Source organism: Cricetulus griseus, chromosome 5, assembly GCF_003668045.3.
Source record: "Cricetulus griseus strain 17A/GY chromosome 5, alternate assembly CriGri-PICRH-1.0, whole genome shotgun sequence".
Lineage (NCBI taxonomy): Eukaryota > Metazoa > Chordata > Mammalia > Rodentia > Cricetidae > Cricetulus > Cricetulus griseus.
The window spans coordinates 60,503,266-60,517,349 of NC_048598.1; the positions used below are offsets into that span (position 1 = coordinate 60,503,266).

General features: G+C 45.1%; 1 protein-coding gene across 2 annotated transcripts in view; it reads left to right on the forward strand.

Moving 5' to 3' along the window:
• Positions 1-14,084, forward strand: part of Lct (lactase) — a 40,358-nt gene that overhangs the window by 4,118 nt on the left and 22,156 nt on the right. For both annotated transcript variants that reach the window (XM_027417739.2, XM_027417740.2), the window contains exons 2-5: positions 2,927-3,006; positions 8,603-8,686; positions 10,817-10,919; positions 12,065-12,143. In XM_027417739.2, the coding sequence (XP_027273540.1) occupies positions 2,927-3,006; positions 8,603-8,686; positions 10,817-10,919; positions 12,065-12,143 (346 nt within the window). The remainder of the gene's footprint in view (positions 1-2,926; positions 3,007-8,602; positions 8,687-10,816; positions 10,920-12,064; positions 12,144-14,084) is intronic.

Sequence of the window (14,084 nt, forward strand, 5' to 3'; positions counted from 1 at the left end):
TCCCTCACAACTGTTCTAGTTCCAGGGGATCCAACACCCTCTTCTGGCCTCCAAGAGCACTAGTACACACATGGCAAACAGTGGCACAGATACACATACATACACATAAATGAAAATAAATCTTTTTATGAGCAAAATTGCTCAGCAGATAAAAGTACTTGGCTAACAAACCCAGCAGCCTGAGTCCTATCCCAGGAACTCACAGTAGAAAGAAGGAGAGAACTGGTTCATCAGAGCTGTCCTCTGACTCCTACAGGTATGCCCTTACATTCACACCCCTGCACTCACACGTATCACATACACAATAATAATCAATAAAAATTAAGCCAGCCTGTGGTGGCACATACCTTTAATCCCAGCAACCAGAAGGCAGAGGCAGGTGGATTTCTGAGTTTGAGGCTAGCCTGGTCTACAGAGCAAGTTCCAGGACAGTCAGGACTACACAGAGAACCCTGTCTGGGGAAAAACAAAACAAAACCCCCAAAAACCCAAAATTTAAATGAGCAATATAGTTGGGAATATAGCTAAATTGGCAGAGAAATTGTTATGCATGCAGGAAGTCCTGGTTCCAATTCCTGCATTGCATAAACTGGGTATAGTAACCCATGCCTATAACTCAAGCACTGAAAAGGTGGAAGCAGGATGACCAGAAGCTCAAGGCCATCTTGAGACACATGAGATCCTGACTCATAAACTAATTAGTTAACTAATTAAAATGACATAAGTAAAATGTGCGACGAGGGCTGAGAATGTAGTTAAGTCTGTAGAGCACTTAGTGGTGTGCATGGAGCCCTGCGCCATGTTCCCAGCACAGCTTAACTCAGGAGGTAGAGGAAAGAGGAATGAGAGTTTAAGGCTATCCTCAGGTATATAACAAGTTCAAGACAAATCTGGGCAAGAAACAGGATCCAAAGGGGTGGGGGTGGGGGGGCTGTTGAGATTACTCAGTGGCTAAGAGCACTGGTTTCTCTTCCAGAGGACCCAGGTTCAATTCCTAGCACCCATATGGCAACTCACTACTGTCTATAACTCCAGTTCCAAAGGATCAATATGCTCACATAGACATCTATGCAGGCAAATGCCAATGCACATGAAATAAATATAAACAGATTAAAAAAAAAAGGAAAGAAGAGGGAAAAAATAGTCCCCCCCCAAGACAATTTCTTACTATGTAGTTCTGGCTGTCCTTGAACTCACTGTATAGACCAGCCTAGCCTTGAACTCACAAAGATCCATCTGCCTCTGCCTTCCAAATGTTGGGATTAAAGGTGTGTATCATACCTGGCCAGGAAAAACAAAATCCACTTAACAACAGAAAGCAGGAACTGGATATAGTGATATGCCTGTGATCTCAGCACTCAGGAGGACTAAATCCTACCCCAATAACAACAACAAAAAACAGGGGCTAAGGACTTTAGTAGACATCTCTCCAGTGAAGAAATGGAAATGGAAAAACAACAAAAATCCACAAAGCATCAGTAACCATTAGAGAAATGCAAATCAAAGCCATACTGAGTATCCATTTCATACCTATTGGGATGGCTATGAGAGAGACGTTGATGAGGACCTAAAGGTTGTACATCACTGTGCAGAGTGTAAAATGGTGCAGCTGCTATGGGAAAGGGTGAACGTCTCTCTGCTGGGAAGTGCAGATGCACACACAGCACAGGGGAGCACCCCAGCTAACACTAGGAACCCCCACCCCGCTCCAAACAACAACCAATAGAAGAGTTGGCACTGGCAGCTTATGATTAAGTGGTACGTTTTGAAAGGTTGAACACACCATCCCATCCACTTGTGCTAATGCAAGGTTCACTTAAGTGTGGAAATCTAAAGGTTATAATGTGGCCCCATGGGGCTGGCCACTAAATAACTAGAGACAGCTTTATCTTATCAGAATGAAGACTGCTCCCAGAGACGTCCCTATTCCAAGCTTGCTTGCTTGCCTTTCTCTCCCTCCCTTCCTCTCTCCCTTCCTCCCTCCCTCTCTCTCTCTCTTCTTCCTTCCTTCTTTCCTTTCTTTCTTTCTTTCTTCCTTGCTTTCTTTTCCTTTGACACTGACACAGGGTCTCAGAGATCTGCTGCCTCTACCTCACAAGTGCTGGGATTAAAGGCATGCAACACCACCACCACCCAGAAACTTTCTTTTTCTTAAACTTGTTTTATAGGCAGTTCTGGTATACACAACAGCTTGAGAACCATCACCATGTTCTGTGAGAGCTAAGCAAAACAAGTGCATACATCAGCATTTCCTTTGTTTCCCCATCAAGGCCCAGTAGCTACAATGGGGACAAAGACAGAGCAGTATCCTGAGAGCACCCTGACTTTGGGTTCTGTTTGGTTAGGTGGGAGCCTTGGTCCTTATTGGACAGAAATATATCTGGGGATATAGCCAAGTTTCTGATCCTCCTTGCTTCTACTTCTCAAGTGCTGGGATCACAGGCATGCACCACCACACCTTGTTTATGCTGTGGGGATTGTCAAAACCTGGGCTTGATGCAAGCAAGCTCTCTACCAACTGAGCTACATCCTCAGCCCAGAGCACCTTGTCACCTTAGGGTAATTCTTTTTATTCTGACTTTTCCAAGTGCTGTCTGTAGTCTTGATTCATACAAAACAGTCTCTTAGCCAGGCATAGTGGCAAGCACTCAGGAGGCAGAGACGGGCAGAACTCTGTGAGTTCAAGACCAGCTGCCCTACAGATTCAGACTTCCAGAAAGGAAGCCAGGGTCACACAGAGAGACCCTATCTCAAAAAAAAAAAAAAAATCAAATGAAACCCAAAATGGTGTCTTAGACATTATATTGTTAGCCACTTTGCTTTCTAAAGTCTGTCAATTGGCTGAAGATACGTCATGGTAGTGACCTATCTCTTCAGAAGCCTCAGCTGTCACTCAGCTATTGCTCTTTCCTCTGTTTGGTTCTAGGAGGAAGGCTCTCTGTGGTCCTGAAGGCTGAAGATATTCCTGAGCTTCTGCGAGCCCCATCCTCTGCTGCCCTCACCAAGGTAGATATGGCATCTGTAATGCCTAGGGATAACTGTGATTGTATTTATTTATTCTGAGATAAGCCCTCTGTAAGAAGAAAAGAGCATAAGGTCATTCAAAGGCAGTGGGGCAGGTTTGCTTCTGAGTCAGCCTGAGAAAGGCTGTCATCAGAGGAGACTGTGAACATCTCCCACTGGCTAGGGTTTTTATCAGGGGTGGGGAGTTGGGTTGCTCAAAGGGCTGAGGGTAGGTTTGCCCAGGTTTGTTAGTCGTTAATCTAGGACATACAGGAATACTTTTATTTTGTTTTTCGAGACAGGGTTTCTTTGTATTGCTTTGGAGCCTATGCTGGCACTCGTTCTATAAACCTGGCTGGCCTCGAACTCATAGACATCTGCCTGCCTGTGCCTCCCGAGTGCTGGGATTAAAGGTGAATGCCACAATGCCTGGCACAGGAATACTTTTTTTTGTTTTATTTTGTTTTTGTTTTTGTTTTTGTTTTTGTTTTTGTTTTTCGAGACAGGGTTTCTCTGTGGCTTTGGAGGCTGTCCTGGAACTAGCTCTTGTAGACCAGGCTGGTCTCGAACTCACAAAGATCTGCCTGCCTCTGCCTCCCGAGTGCTGGAACTAAAGGCATGCACTACCACCGCCCGGCCAGGAATACTTCTTGTGTTAACTTCATGACATTGATTTAGGGAAATTGAAACTGTTTGTCACAGGAATGGGGCATGGGTGGTGGTGGACCTTAGGATGTAATGTAATCACAGAGAAGGGGCGCTTTTTAGGCCAGAATGGGGGTGCCTCCAAGGTAAGATGGTCATGTGCCTGTTCTCTCAGTCTTAACTATGTAGGCCAAGTGACCTCAACTCAGAGATCCACCTGCCTCTGCTTCCCAAGGTGCTGGGATTAAAGGTGTGTACCACCATGCCTGGCCAAATTGTGATTTGTTAAAAATGAGATTTTTATTTGCTTCTTTGCTTTTTTATTAATTTTAAATTTTTGAGATGGGGTCCCATGTATCTAACACTAGTCTAGAACTCAGTATATAGCAGAAGATTGTCTTGAACTTCTGATCCTCCTGCCTCCACGTCCTGAGTGTTATAGCCTGATTACAGAGCTGTGACACACCTGGTTAATGAGATGCCTTCATAGAACTTTCTGAATGCTGGGCAAGTACTCTACAAACCAAGCTCCAAGCCCAGCCCTGCTTTGGCATTTCTATAAATTCTTCTAAACAGTACTCATTGCCAAGGTTTATAGCTACCATAAAAGGAAATAGCCCTGGCTCTTGATTTGTCATGTTTTAGCTTGGCTCCATTAAGAAACCACAGTTCGAGCTGGAGGGATGGCTCAGAGGTTAAGAGCATCACCTGATCTTCCAGAAGTCCTGAGTTCAATTCCCAGCAACCACTTGGTGGCTCACAACCATCTATAATGAGATCTGGTGTCCTCTTCTGGCATGCAGACATACATGCAGGCAGAACACTATGTACATAATAAATAAATGAATAAACAAAAAACTTAAAAAAAAAGAAAGAAAAACCACAGTTCAGCCGGGTGGTGGTGATGCACGCCTTTAATCTTAGCACTTGAGAGGCAGAGGCAGTTGGATCTCTATGAGTTCAAGGCTAGCCTGGTCTGCAGAGTGAGTTTCAGGACAGCCAAAGCTACATAGAGAAACCCTGTCTTGAAAAAAAAAAAAAAAAAAGGAAGGAAGGAAGGAACAAACAAACCAGAAAACCAGAGTTCAGACAGACATGGTGTTACATGCCCTGTAATCCAGCACTCAAGAGGCAGAAGCAGGTGGATCTCTGTGAGTTTGAGGTCAGCCTGGTCTATATAGTGACTTTCAGGCCAACCAGAGATACATCGTGAGATTCTGTTTTAAACAAAACAAAACAAATATAGTTGGCCACTCCCTCCTGAGTGCTGGGATTAAATGTGTACGCCACCACTGCCTGGCAAAATTATTGTCTCTTAACGTGTTTTTCTCTGTGTGGCATACACCTTTAATCCAGCACTCCGGAGGCAGAAGCAGGCAGGTCTCTGTGAGTTCAAGGCCAGCCTGGTCAGTAGAGCTAGTTCCAGGACAACCAGAGCTGTTACACAGAAAAATCCTGTCTCAAAAAACTAAATAATAGTTCCCTAACTAGAACTAATAAATAATAATAATAATAATAATAATCTAAAAATACAGAGAGAAATAATAATTTTAAAAAATGCACTCCAAGTGCTTGAGAGATGGATCAATGGTTAAAAGCACTGGCTGCTCTTCCAGAGGATCCAGGTTCAGTTCCCAGCACACATGCAATGGCTTACAACCATCTGTAGCTCCAGTTCCAGGGGAACCAATGTCCTCTTCTGCCCTCCTTGGACACTTGCACATGCTGCACAGAAAATAAAAATAAATAAACCTTAAAAGCAAAATACACTTCTTAACATACCATCCTGATTTACATTCTCTGTGTTTTTTTAAAACCTACAACTTGTTTTTTGTTTTTAGAACAGGGGTTCCCTCTATAGCCCAGGCTGACCTTGAACTCTTGATCTGGCTTCCATCTTCTGAGGTCTGGGGTTTATAGGCATGTACCACTATGTATAATTTTAACATATATTTTTTTGAGACAGGGTCTCACTAAGTAGCCCTCGTTGGCCTCTAATTTTGTCAGTCCTCTTGTCCCAGCCTACAGATGCTAAGACTATAGGTGTCTCCACCATTTCCTCTAGTAACTACTTTTAATTATTCACTCATTTATTTGTTTATTCATTTTGTTTTTGAGAAAGGGCCATATGTATCTCAAAGTAGCCTAAAAGTCATTGCATAGCTGAAGATGACCTTGAACTCCTGATCTTCCTGCGTCTACCTCCCAAGTTCTGGGTTATAGGCATGAACCACCACACCTGGTTTGCATCATGCTAGGGATGGAACCTAAGACTTTGTGCATGCTAGGCAAACACTCCAACTGAACCATATCTCCAACCCTGGCCTCCACTGGTCTAAATTAATAGTTTAGGTGAGAGAGGATCCCTGGTAAGAGCCTCCTATTGGGGGACACTCTTTTCATTTTTTGAGACAGGTTTCTCTGTGTAGCCCTGGCTGTCCTGGAGCTCACTCTGTATAGCAGGCTGGCCCCGAACTCAGAACTCAGAGTTCCACCTGCCTCTTCCTTCCAAGTGCTGGGATTAAAGGCATGTGCCACCATCGCCCAGCATTAGAGGACACAGTTGGTGTTAACAGTGGGGAGAATTTTGCTGGAAATATTGAGATACAGGACAGGAGGGATACCAGAGAAAGCAGGGATCATGTAAATGGGTAGGAAGCTTTCGTCAGCATAAGATAGACACAGGGCAAAGCAGGGAGTCCAGGGTCAGAGAGAGGGACACACTGGGCAGGCCCATTGGAAGGCCCTGGGGGTTTTTGTGTCCCAGAGGGAATCCATACAATGTCCTGGGTTTACCCTCAAAGCTTCGTGCTACATGCATGGGGTGAGGTACCAGTTCAAAGGCTGGTGATGGACAAGCATTTTTATGATCAGCCCTTTGGTCTCTTGATAGCAATTATCACTCTTGGTAAATTAGTGTAGATGGTGTCTAGTCAGCAAGAGATTTATTTATCCAGAACCTTATCATGGCTGCTTTTCAAGTTTCTGAGCTGGCAAAAGTGGAATCTGGCGGACACTAGGAATCACTTGATTAGGAAGGCATTGGAGAGCCAGTGCGTGTTGGGGGTCAGGGCTATGGGACACTTGGCTCCCAGATGGTGCCTAGCCTGTGAAACAGCTGACCTGTGGGAGGGAAGGGCAGTCATGAGCTCATGAAATCCCAACCAAGAGAGAAAGAGTGGCCAGGCAGGCATGTGGAGACTGTGTGTGTGTGTATGCGTGCGTGCGTGCGTGGGAGAGAGAGAGAGAGAAGAGACTCACACAGCTGTGTTCTCTGTTTAGATTCTGAATTTAAAATTCTTTAAGCATATGTAAGCCAGAGACTAAGCAGAGTCCTTTCTTTTCTATTTTGATTGTTCTCTCTCTCTCTCTCTCTCTCTCTCTCTCTCTCTCTCTCTCTCTCCCCCTTCTCTCTCTCTCTCTCTCTCTCTCTCTCTCTCTCTCCTTCTCTCTCTCCTCTCTCTCTCTCTCTCTCTCGCTCTCTCTCTCTCTGTGTGTGTGTATGTGTGTGTGTGTGTGTGTGTGTGTGTGTGTGTGCACTAGCTAATGTATTACACGTGTGCGGGTCTACTAACCTATGCATCTGTGAGTGTGTGTTCAGGTGCTTGTTAAGGCTAGAGGTCAACACTTGCTGTCTTCTTCTGTCACTTTTTACACCCCCCCCCCCTTTTTGTGAGACAGGGTCTCTGTCTCTCTCTCTGAAAGTGGAGCTCACTGATTCAGCTAGACTGACTGGCCAGTGAACTCCTAGGGTCCACCTATCTCAATCTGTCAGCATTGGGGTTAAAGACATACTCTTGGGCAAGGCAGTGGTGGCACATGCTTTTAATCCCAGCACTTGGAGGCACAGGCAAGCAGATCTCTGTGAGTTCAAGACCAGCCTTTTCTACAGAGCAAGTGCCAGGACCTAGGATACAAAGCTACACAGAGAAACCCTGTCTTGGAAAAAAATTATTACATTTTTATTTTGTGGGTTGTGTGGTGTAGGTGTATATGTGTTGTGTGTCTGTCTTCTTCTTCTTCTTTTTTTTTTTTTTTTTTGGTTTTTCGAGACAGGGTTTCTCTGTGTAACTTTGGAGCCTATCCTGGCACTCTTTCTGGAGACCAGGCTGGCCTTGAACTCACAGATATCCACCTGCCTCTGCCTCCCGAGTGCTGGGATTAAAGGTGTGCGCCACCAGTGCCTGGCTGTCTGTGTCTTTCTGTAGGTATGCACATGCTATGGCATTTCTGTGGAGGTCAGGGGGCAAGATGGGGAGTCTCATTGCTGTCTTACCATTATGTAGGATCTGGGGTTGAACTCAGGTCATCAGAGTTGATGTCAGTCACCTATATCTGCTGGGCCTTCTCAGGGTTCTCTTCCTCCTCTTCTTCAATACAAGAATTCATGTTGCACAAGCTGGCCTTGAATTCACTAGGTATACAAGGATGAGAGCACTGGATTACAGAAAGGCACCACTGTGCCATGTTTATGTGATGCTGATGACAGACTTAGGGCCATGCACATGCTAAGCAAAAATTCTACCTACTGAGCTACATGCTCAGAAGAGCTGGAGTCCATAGCTAGAATGTGGGTTAGAGCACTGTGTTTCTGCTAGAAGAACTGGTCAAGCCAGGCTTGACTGTGGTGGACTTCAAGCAATGGCCTGAAATTAAAACCAAACCACAGACCCAAGAGGGTCCCAGATATCACAAAGGTCAAGGGGAGAGTGCTGCCTGGGGGAAGCGCCAGACCCCGATTCCCTCCCTAGTGCTCCTCCACTTGTTGGCACCCCACATCTGGCATATCCATCAACACTTAGTTAAGCACACACTCACACTCCTGCTGTAGTCACATGCACACGCATCCCCAGCTTTCTCTTGGGGAATCCCAGGATTGGGTTAGGCATGTGGAGACTCGAAACACACTTCTGAGGAGGGACTTGTTCCTAATGGTTGAATTCCTTATTTCCAGGAGTCGGTTGATTTCCTCTCTCTTGATTTGACCTTTGAGTGCCAAAGTGTGGCGACCCTACCACAGAAGCTGAGTGAACTACAGGTAACATGAGAGCTTTCCCATCTTGATGGTGAGTGGCAAAGGTTTTGAACAGCAGAAATGTGATGCTTTGGCTGTGGCCTGGCCTGGACTGGCCTGGACTGGACAGTCTTGCCTGCCAAACCTCAGGTTCGGAGATTCCCACTTAAAGAGACCATCAGAGTGTAGGCTTGCTGTGGGTTCCCTGTGGGTTCTTGGTGGCACTCCATGTGTTCCCTGTGGGCTCTCCGTGGGATTGCTGTGGGTTCTCTGTGGGCTCTCCCTAAGTTTGCTGTGTGGCTCAAAGCTTGCCTAGCTTGGGCAAAGCCCTGAGTTCCATCCCCAGCACAGCATAAAACAAGTGTAGTAATGCACGCTTATAATCCAAGCACTTGGGAGGTAGAGCAGGAGGATCAGGAGCTCAAAGTCATTCTCAACTAAACAATGAGTTCAAGGCCAGCCTAGGCTACATGAGACCGAGTTTGAGAGAGATGTGTGGGGGAAGAGAAAACATCACTACAAGCAGCCATGAAAAAGGTTGTGTACAGAGGCCACCTAACCCCGACCACTATTAAAACTAATTTCAAGTGAAGTCAGACATACCAGCCTGAGGATAATTTCCATTTAAACTAAAGATGCTAAAAATATTAATAAATAAAGGGAGGCACAGAAAGATCATAAGAGCCAGAGCATCAGCAAATTTGCTATGAGATTGTGTCTCCTAGTAACATCAGAAGCTACAGCCATAAATCACACCAACATGACTGCCCAAACATGAGCTGAGCAAGGACAACACTAATGAATGTGCAAACCTGGATGGAGAAAAGCCCATGAAGCCTCAGCTCTGCACAAAGAACTGCAGACAGCAGTGAAGCTGGGAGCAGGAGGCGTGGTCCTCCCCTGGGAAGAGCACACCAATTGGTGTCCAGTGCCAAATGCTCAGCCCTGAAAACACATACAAATAACATTATATAGACTCAACAGGTTATATTTAGGAATATATGTATATAAACATACTTACAAATACATCTATGCAAGCAATAAGAATTGACAAAAAAGGAGGCCATGAATTTGAAGAAATGAAGCAGGGGTATATTGGAGGGTTTGGCAGGAAGAAAAGGAAGGAAGAAATGTAATTAAATGACAATCTCAAAAATAAAAAGAATGAGGGAAATCAACCACATATACTGAGATCTCAACAGTGACAGTGCCTTTGACTTTTACAAACAATGTGTATGTGTGTGTTTCTGTGTGAATGTATAGGTATTTGTATACATGTATGTTCCTCCTGGTGGGAGGGAAAGGTATTGCGTGTGTGCAGAGGCTGGAAGAGGGCATCATGTCCCTCAGAGCTAGAGTGGCAGGCATTTGTGGGAGGCCTGCCTTGTTACACAGGATCTGAACGCATGATTGTAAAGTGGATGCTCTTAAGCACAAGTCAGCTCTGTAGCTGCTTGTTTGACTTTTTATTACAGAAAGTTTAAAAGAAATCCAAAGTACAAAGGAAAGTTTAGGAACCCGTATGAAGACATGGCTATCTTGCTCTCCCATAACCAGCTTGTTTACCTGTGTGCATCTTTTCTGCTTTCCAAACTGTATATAGTTGAGGCCAGTTTTCATGCAGCCCAGGCTGGCCTTGTGTAGCTAACTTTGCACTTAGGATTCTCCTGCCTCCATGTCTTGAGTGCTAAGATTATCAGTGCGCAACACCACACCTGGTTTATGTAGCACTGGGGACAGAAGCCAGGGCTTTATGCATTCTAGATAAATACTCTACCAACCCAAGTACATCTCAACCTCACAAACCAGGATATTTTTTAAGCAAACCACAGATGCTCACAAACATAGTGATGTAGCATCGTGGCTAAACTTTTTAGGTAGTGCAGGCTCCCGTCACAAGCAGAAACCTTGCTCTTGACCCTAATATTGTTGCTGGCTTATGAGAGGCTCCATCTAAAATGAACTGGTGTGGGTATCACGTTATTTTGGAAGGGTTGGTGGCTGATGGTCACTGACTAGTGTCTCATTCCTTCAGGATCCAAGCCACTGTCCTCAATAAGTGGGATGGCTAGAGGTCACTTCTAAAAGGTGAGCATGTAACATCACACCTTTCCCGTTACTAAAGACACACTTGTTGGTCTTTATCTTTCCTAGAACATTGAGCCCAAAATGAAAGTTTTCATCTATGCGCTGAAATTTCAGGACTGCCCATCCACAGGGATGAGCCCCTCCTCACTGCTCTTCAGCCTGTTTGAAGGTGAGTGGACCAACATGTGACAGACGTTGAGTGATATTTGGTACACTGGTTTGTTGGGTAGTGATGCTGAAATTGGGGGTTCTCATGTGGGAGGGGCCTAGGAAAATGGCTGGACTAGAGCCAACCAAATGAGGTCAAAGTCCCCTGCCTTCCCTGGCAATGAGTTCCTACTGTCCCAAGACACTGAAAAGTTCTGTACAGGTGCCAAGGATGCCCATTATGGACATGAAAACCTTCAGGCCTCAGATGGAAACTGTCAGCATGGAAACACAGTCTTGTGTTCCTCTGTTCTGGGTAGCCCCAGTGACTGCTAAGATGCTAAAAACCTCTACATGTAGGACCTTGTGTTCTAGAACTCATTACGTAGTCCAGTCAGGCCTTGAAGTCAAGGATTGTCTTTTTGGTGCATGCGTGTGTGTGTGTGTGTGTGTGTGTGTGTGTGTGTGTGTGTGTGTGTGTACATATTGATGCAGGTACATGAGTATAGAAGAGGGTGTAGGATCCTCTGGAAATGGGATTAATAGCATTTGTGAGCCATCTGCATTGGGTAGCAGAAACTGAACTCCAGTTTTCTAGAAGAGCAGTCTTCTCCTTAACCAGAGTCATCCTTCCAACCATGTCCAGCTTTTTGTGTGGTTGAGCTTAGGCCCTTTACCAATTAATTTCCCAGCCTTCTTTTTCAAAAATTTCCTAGCCAGGCAGTAGTGGCACACACCTTTAATCCCAGCACTCTGGAGGCAGAGGCAGGTGGATCTTTGAGTTCAAGGTCAGCCTGGACAGCTGGAGCTACACAGTGAAAGCCTGTCTCAAAAAAAAAAAAAAAAGAAAAGGAAAAGGAAAAAGAAAAAGAGAAAAGAAAAAGGAAAGAGAAGAAAAGAAAAAGAGAAAAAAAAACAGATAGGGAGAAAAACACAAGCAGATTGCCCTGAGACTTCCTGGATCCAAGACTGTAAGATGGGTCAGCTGTCTTCTAAATGTTTGGGTGATTGATATGCACTCTGAAATGTGAGGACCATCATTCTAGTCCTAAGCAGGCCAGGCACATCCATGGTAATTTCAGAAGAGCTTAGAATCATCACTTGGAGTTTGATCGCATGTTTGTGCTTGAACTCCACACACAGTCAACTAAGCTGCTTTTCTTACAGCTATAAATAAAGAACAAGTACAGACTGTTGGGTTCGACATCAATGCATTCCTGAGCTGTCCATCCAGTTCTGAGGAGAGGTAATGTTGGCTTGCACAGTTAACTATAAGTAACTGGTATTGTGGGCTCTGCTGTTGTTTATATGGGCAATCTCTTGGGAACATTGTTCTTGTCTCTTGGTTTTGTTTATTTGGTGTGTGTGTGTGTGTGTGTGTGTGTGTGTCGTGCACCACACCTGCGTGTGTATGTATGTGCACCACCTGCCTGAGTGAGCCTGCAGAGGTCAAGAGTGTCAAATCCCTTGGAACTGGAGTCCCCATGTGAATGCTGGGAACTAAACCCAGACCTTCTGCAACAGCAGAAACTGGTCTTAACTGCTGAGCCATCTCTCCAGTCCTATCCTTGCCTCTTAGAATAGCAAATAGGTTATAGCCATTTAACAGATGAGAGATGGAGGCTCAGAGGGAAAGCTGGAAAAGCAGTACCTCATCGAGATGTTCCTGGGCCCTACACACTCTGTGTTCCTCACTGTCAGATTCTCCTGGGTCTGCATATTTAACAGACCTAAGATTCAGATACCGGGGGAAGTGTGCATATATGTGGCAGAGAAAGCAGGTTATCGGGCCAGCTAGATGGTTCAGTGGGTTAAGGGACCTGCAGCCAAGCCTGATGACCCAAGTTTGATCCCTCAGTCTCACATGTTGGAAGGAGACAACTGACACCCACAAATTGTCCTCCTCCTACTTCCACACACATGTCATGTGCACACACACAGAGCCCCTAAGTAAGTAAATGAATGAATAAATAAATAAATAAGATGTAGGGCTAGCTGATGACTCAGGGTAAAGGCACTTGTCTTGTGTCTTAGTTTGCTTTCTGTTGCTGTGATAAAACACTGACCAAAAATAACCTGGGGAGGAAAAAGGAGTTCATTTCATCTTATAGCTTAACAGTTCATCATGATGAGTGTCAGGACAGGAACTCAAGGCAGGAATTGAAGCAAAGGCCATAGGGGAATGCTGCTTGCTTGTTTGCTTTCCATGGCTTGTTCAGCCCTCTTTCCTTTTTAAATATTTATTTTATTTATTCATTTTATGCATTTGGGTGTTTTGTCTGCATGTATGCACACCAGAACTACAGTTATAGACAACCGTGAGCCAACATGTGGATGCTAGGTATTGAACTCAGGACCTCTGAGAAAGCAGCCACTGTTCCTGAATCTCTGAGCTATCTTACCTCTCCAGCCCTCTGCCTGATTTTGTGTACAACCTGGGACTACATACCCACTACCCACAGTGGGCTGGGCCCTCCCACATTTATCATTAAATCAAGAAAGTACCCACAGACTTCTGGACAGGCAGGACTGGCGGAAGCATTTTCTCAGTCAAGCTTTCCTCTTCTCAGATGACCCTAGCTTGGTGTCAAGTTGACAAAAAAAAACCAACTAATCAGCACACCACACAAGCCTGGTAACCTGAGTTCGATCCCAGGTCCCGTGTAGCAGCAGAGAAAGAGAACGGACTCCATGAAATTGTCTATATACAACAACCACAGCAGTACATAGTGAAACCTAAAAAGTAAATAAATGTAATACCTATTTTAAAGGGAAGAAAAAAGATAAGTGGTTTAGGTGTAAATCTGAACGGCCCACTGAAGCTTTGGGAAGTAAGTTCTTGACCTCAGTTCTTCAGTGTGAGATATGAAACGTCTTCCCAGAAGCACAACACTGACTGGGGGAGGTCAGCGAAGAGCCATGCTCGAAAGAATCCTTATTGTAAAAAATTATAAGAGCAATTTGGACTGGAGAGGTCATTCAGTCCGTAAAGTGCTCTTTCTGTAAGCATGGGGGCCCATACACCCACAGAACAAGCATAAAGACCAAGGATGTGGTACATGCTTGTCACCCCAGCGCTGGAGTCAGAGATGGCCCTCCTCCTCTTGACCCTCCTCCCCCCCCACCCAACCCTCTTCCTCATTCTGCCCCTTCTCCCTCTTTCTCTTCCTCCCTCCTTCCCTCCCTC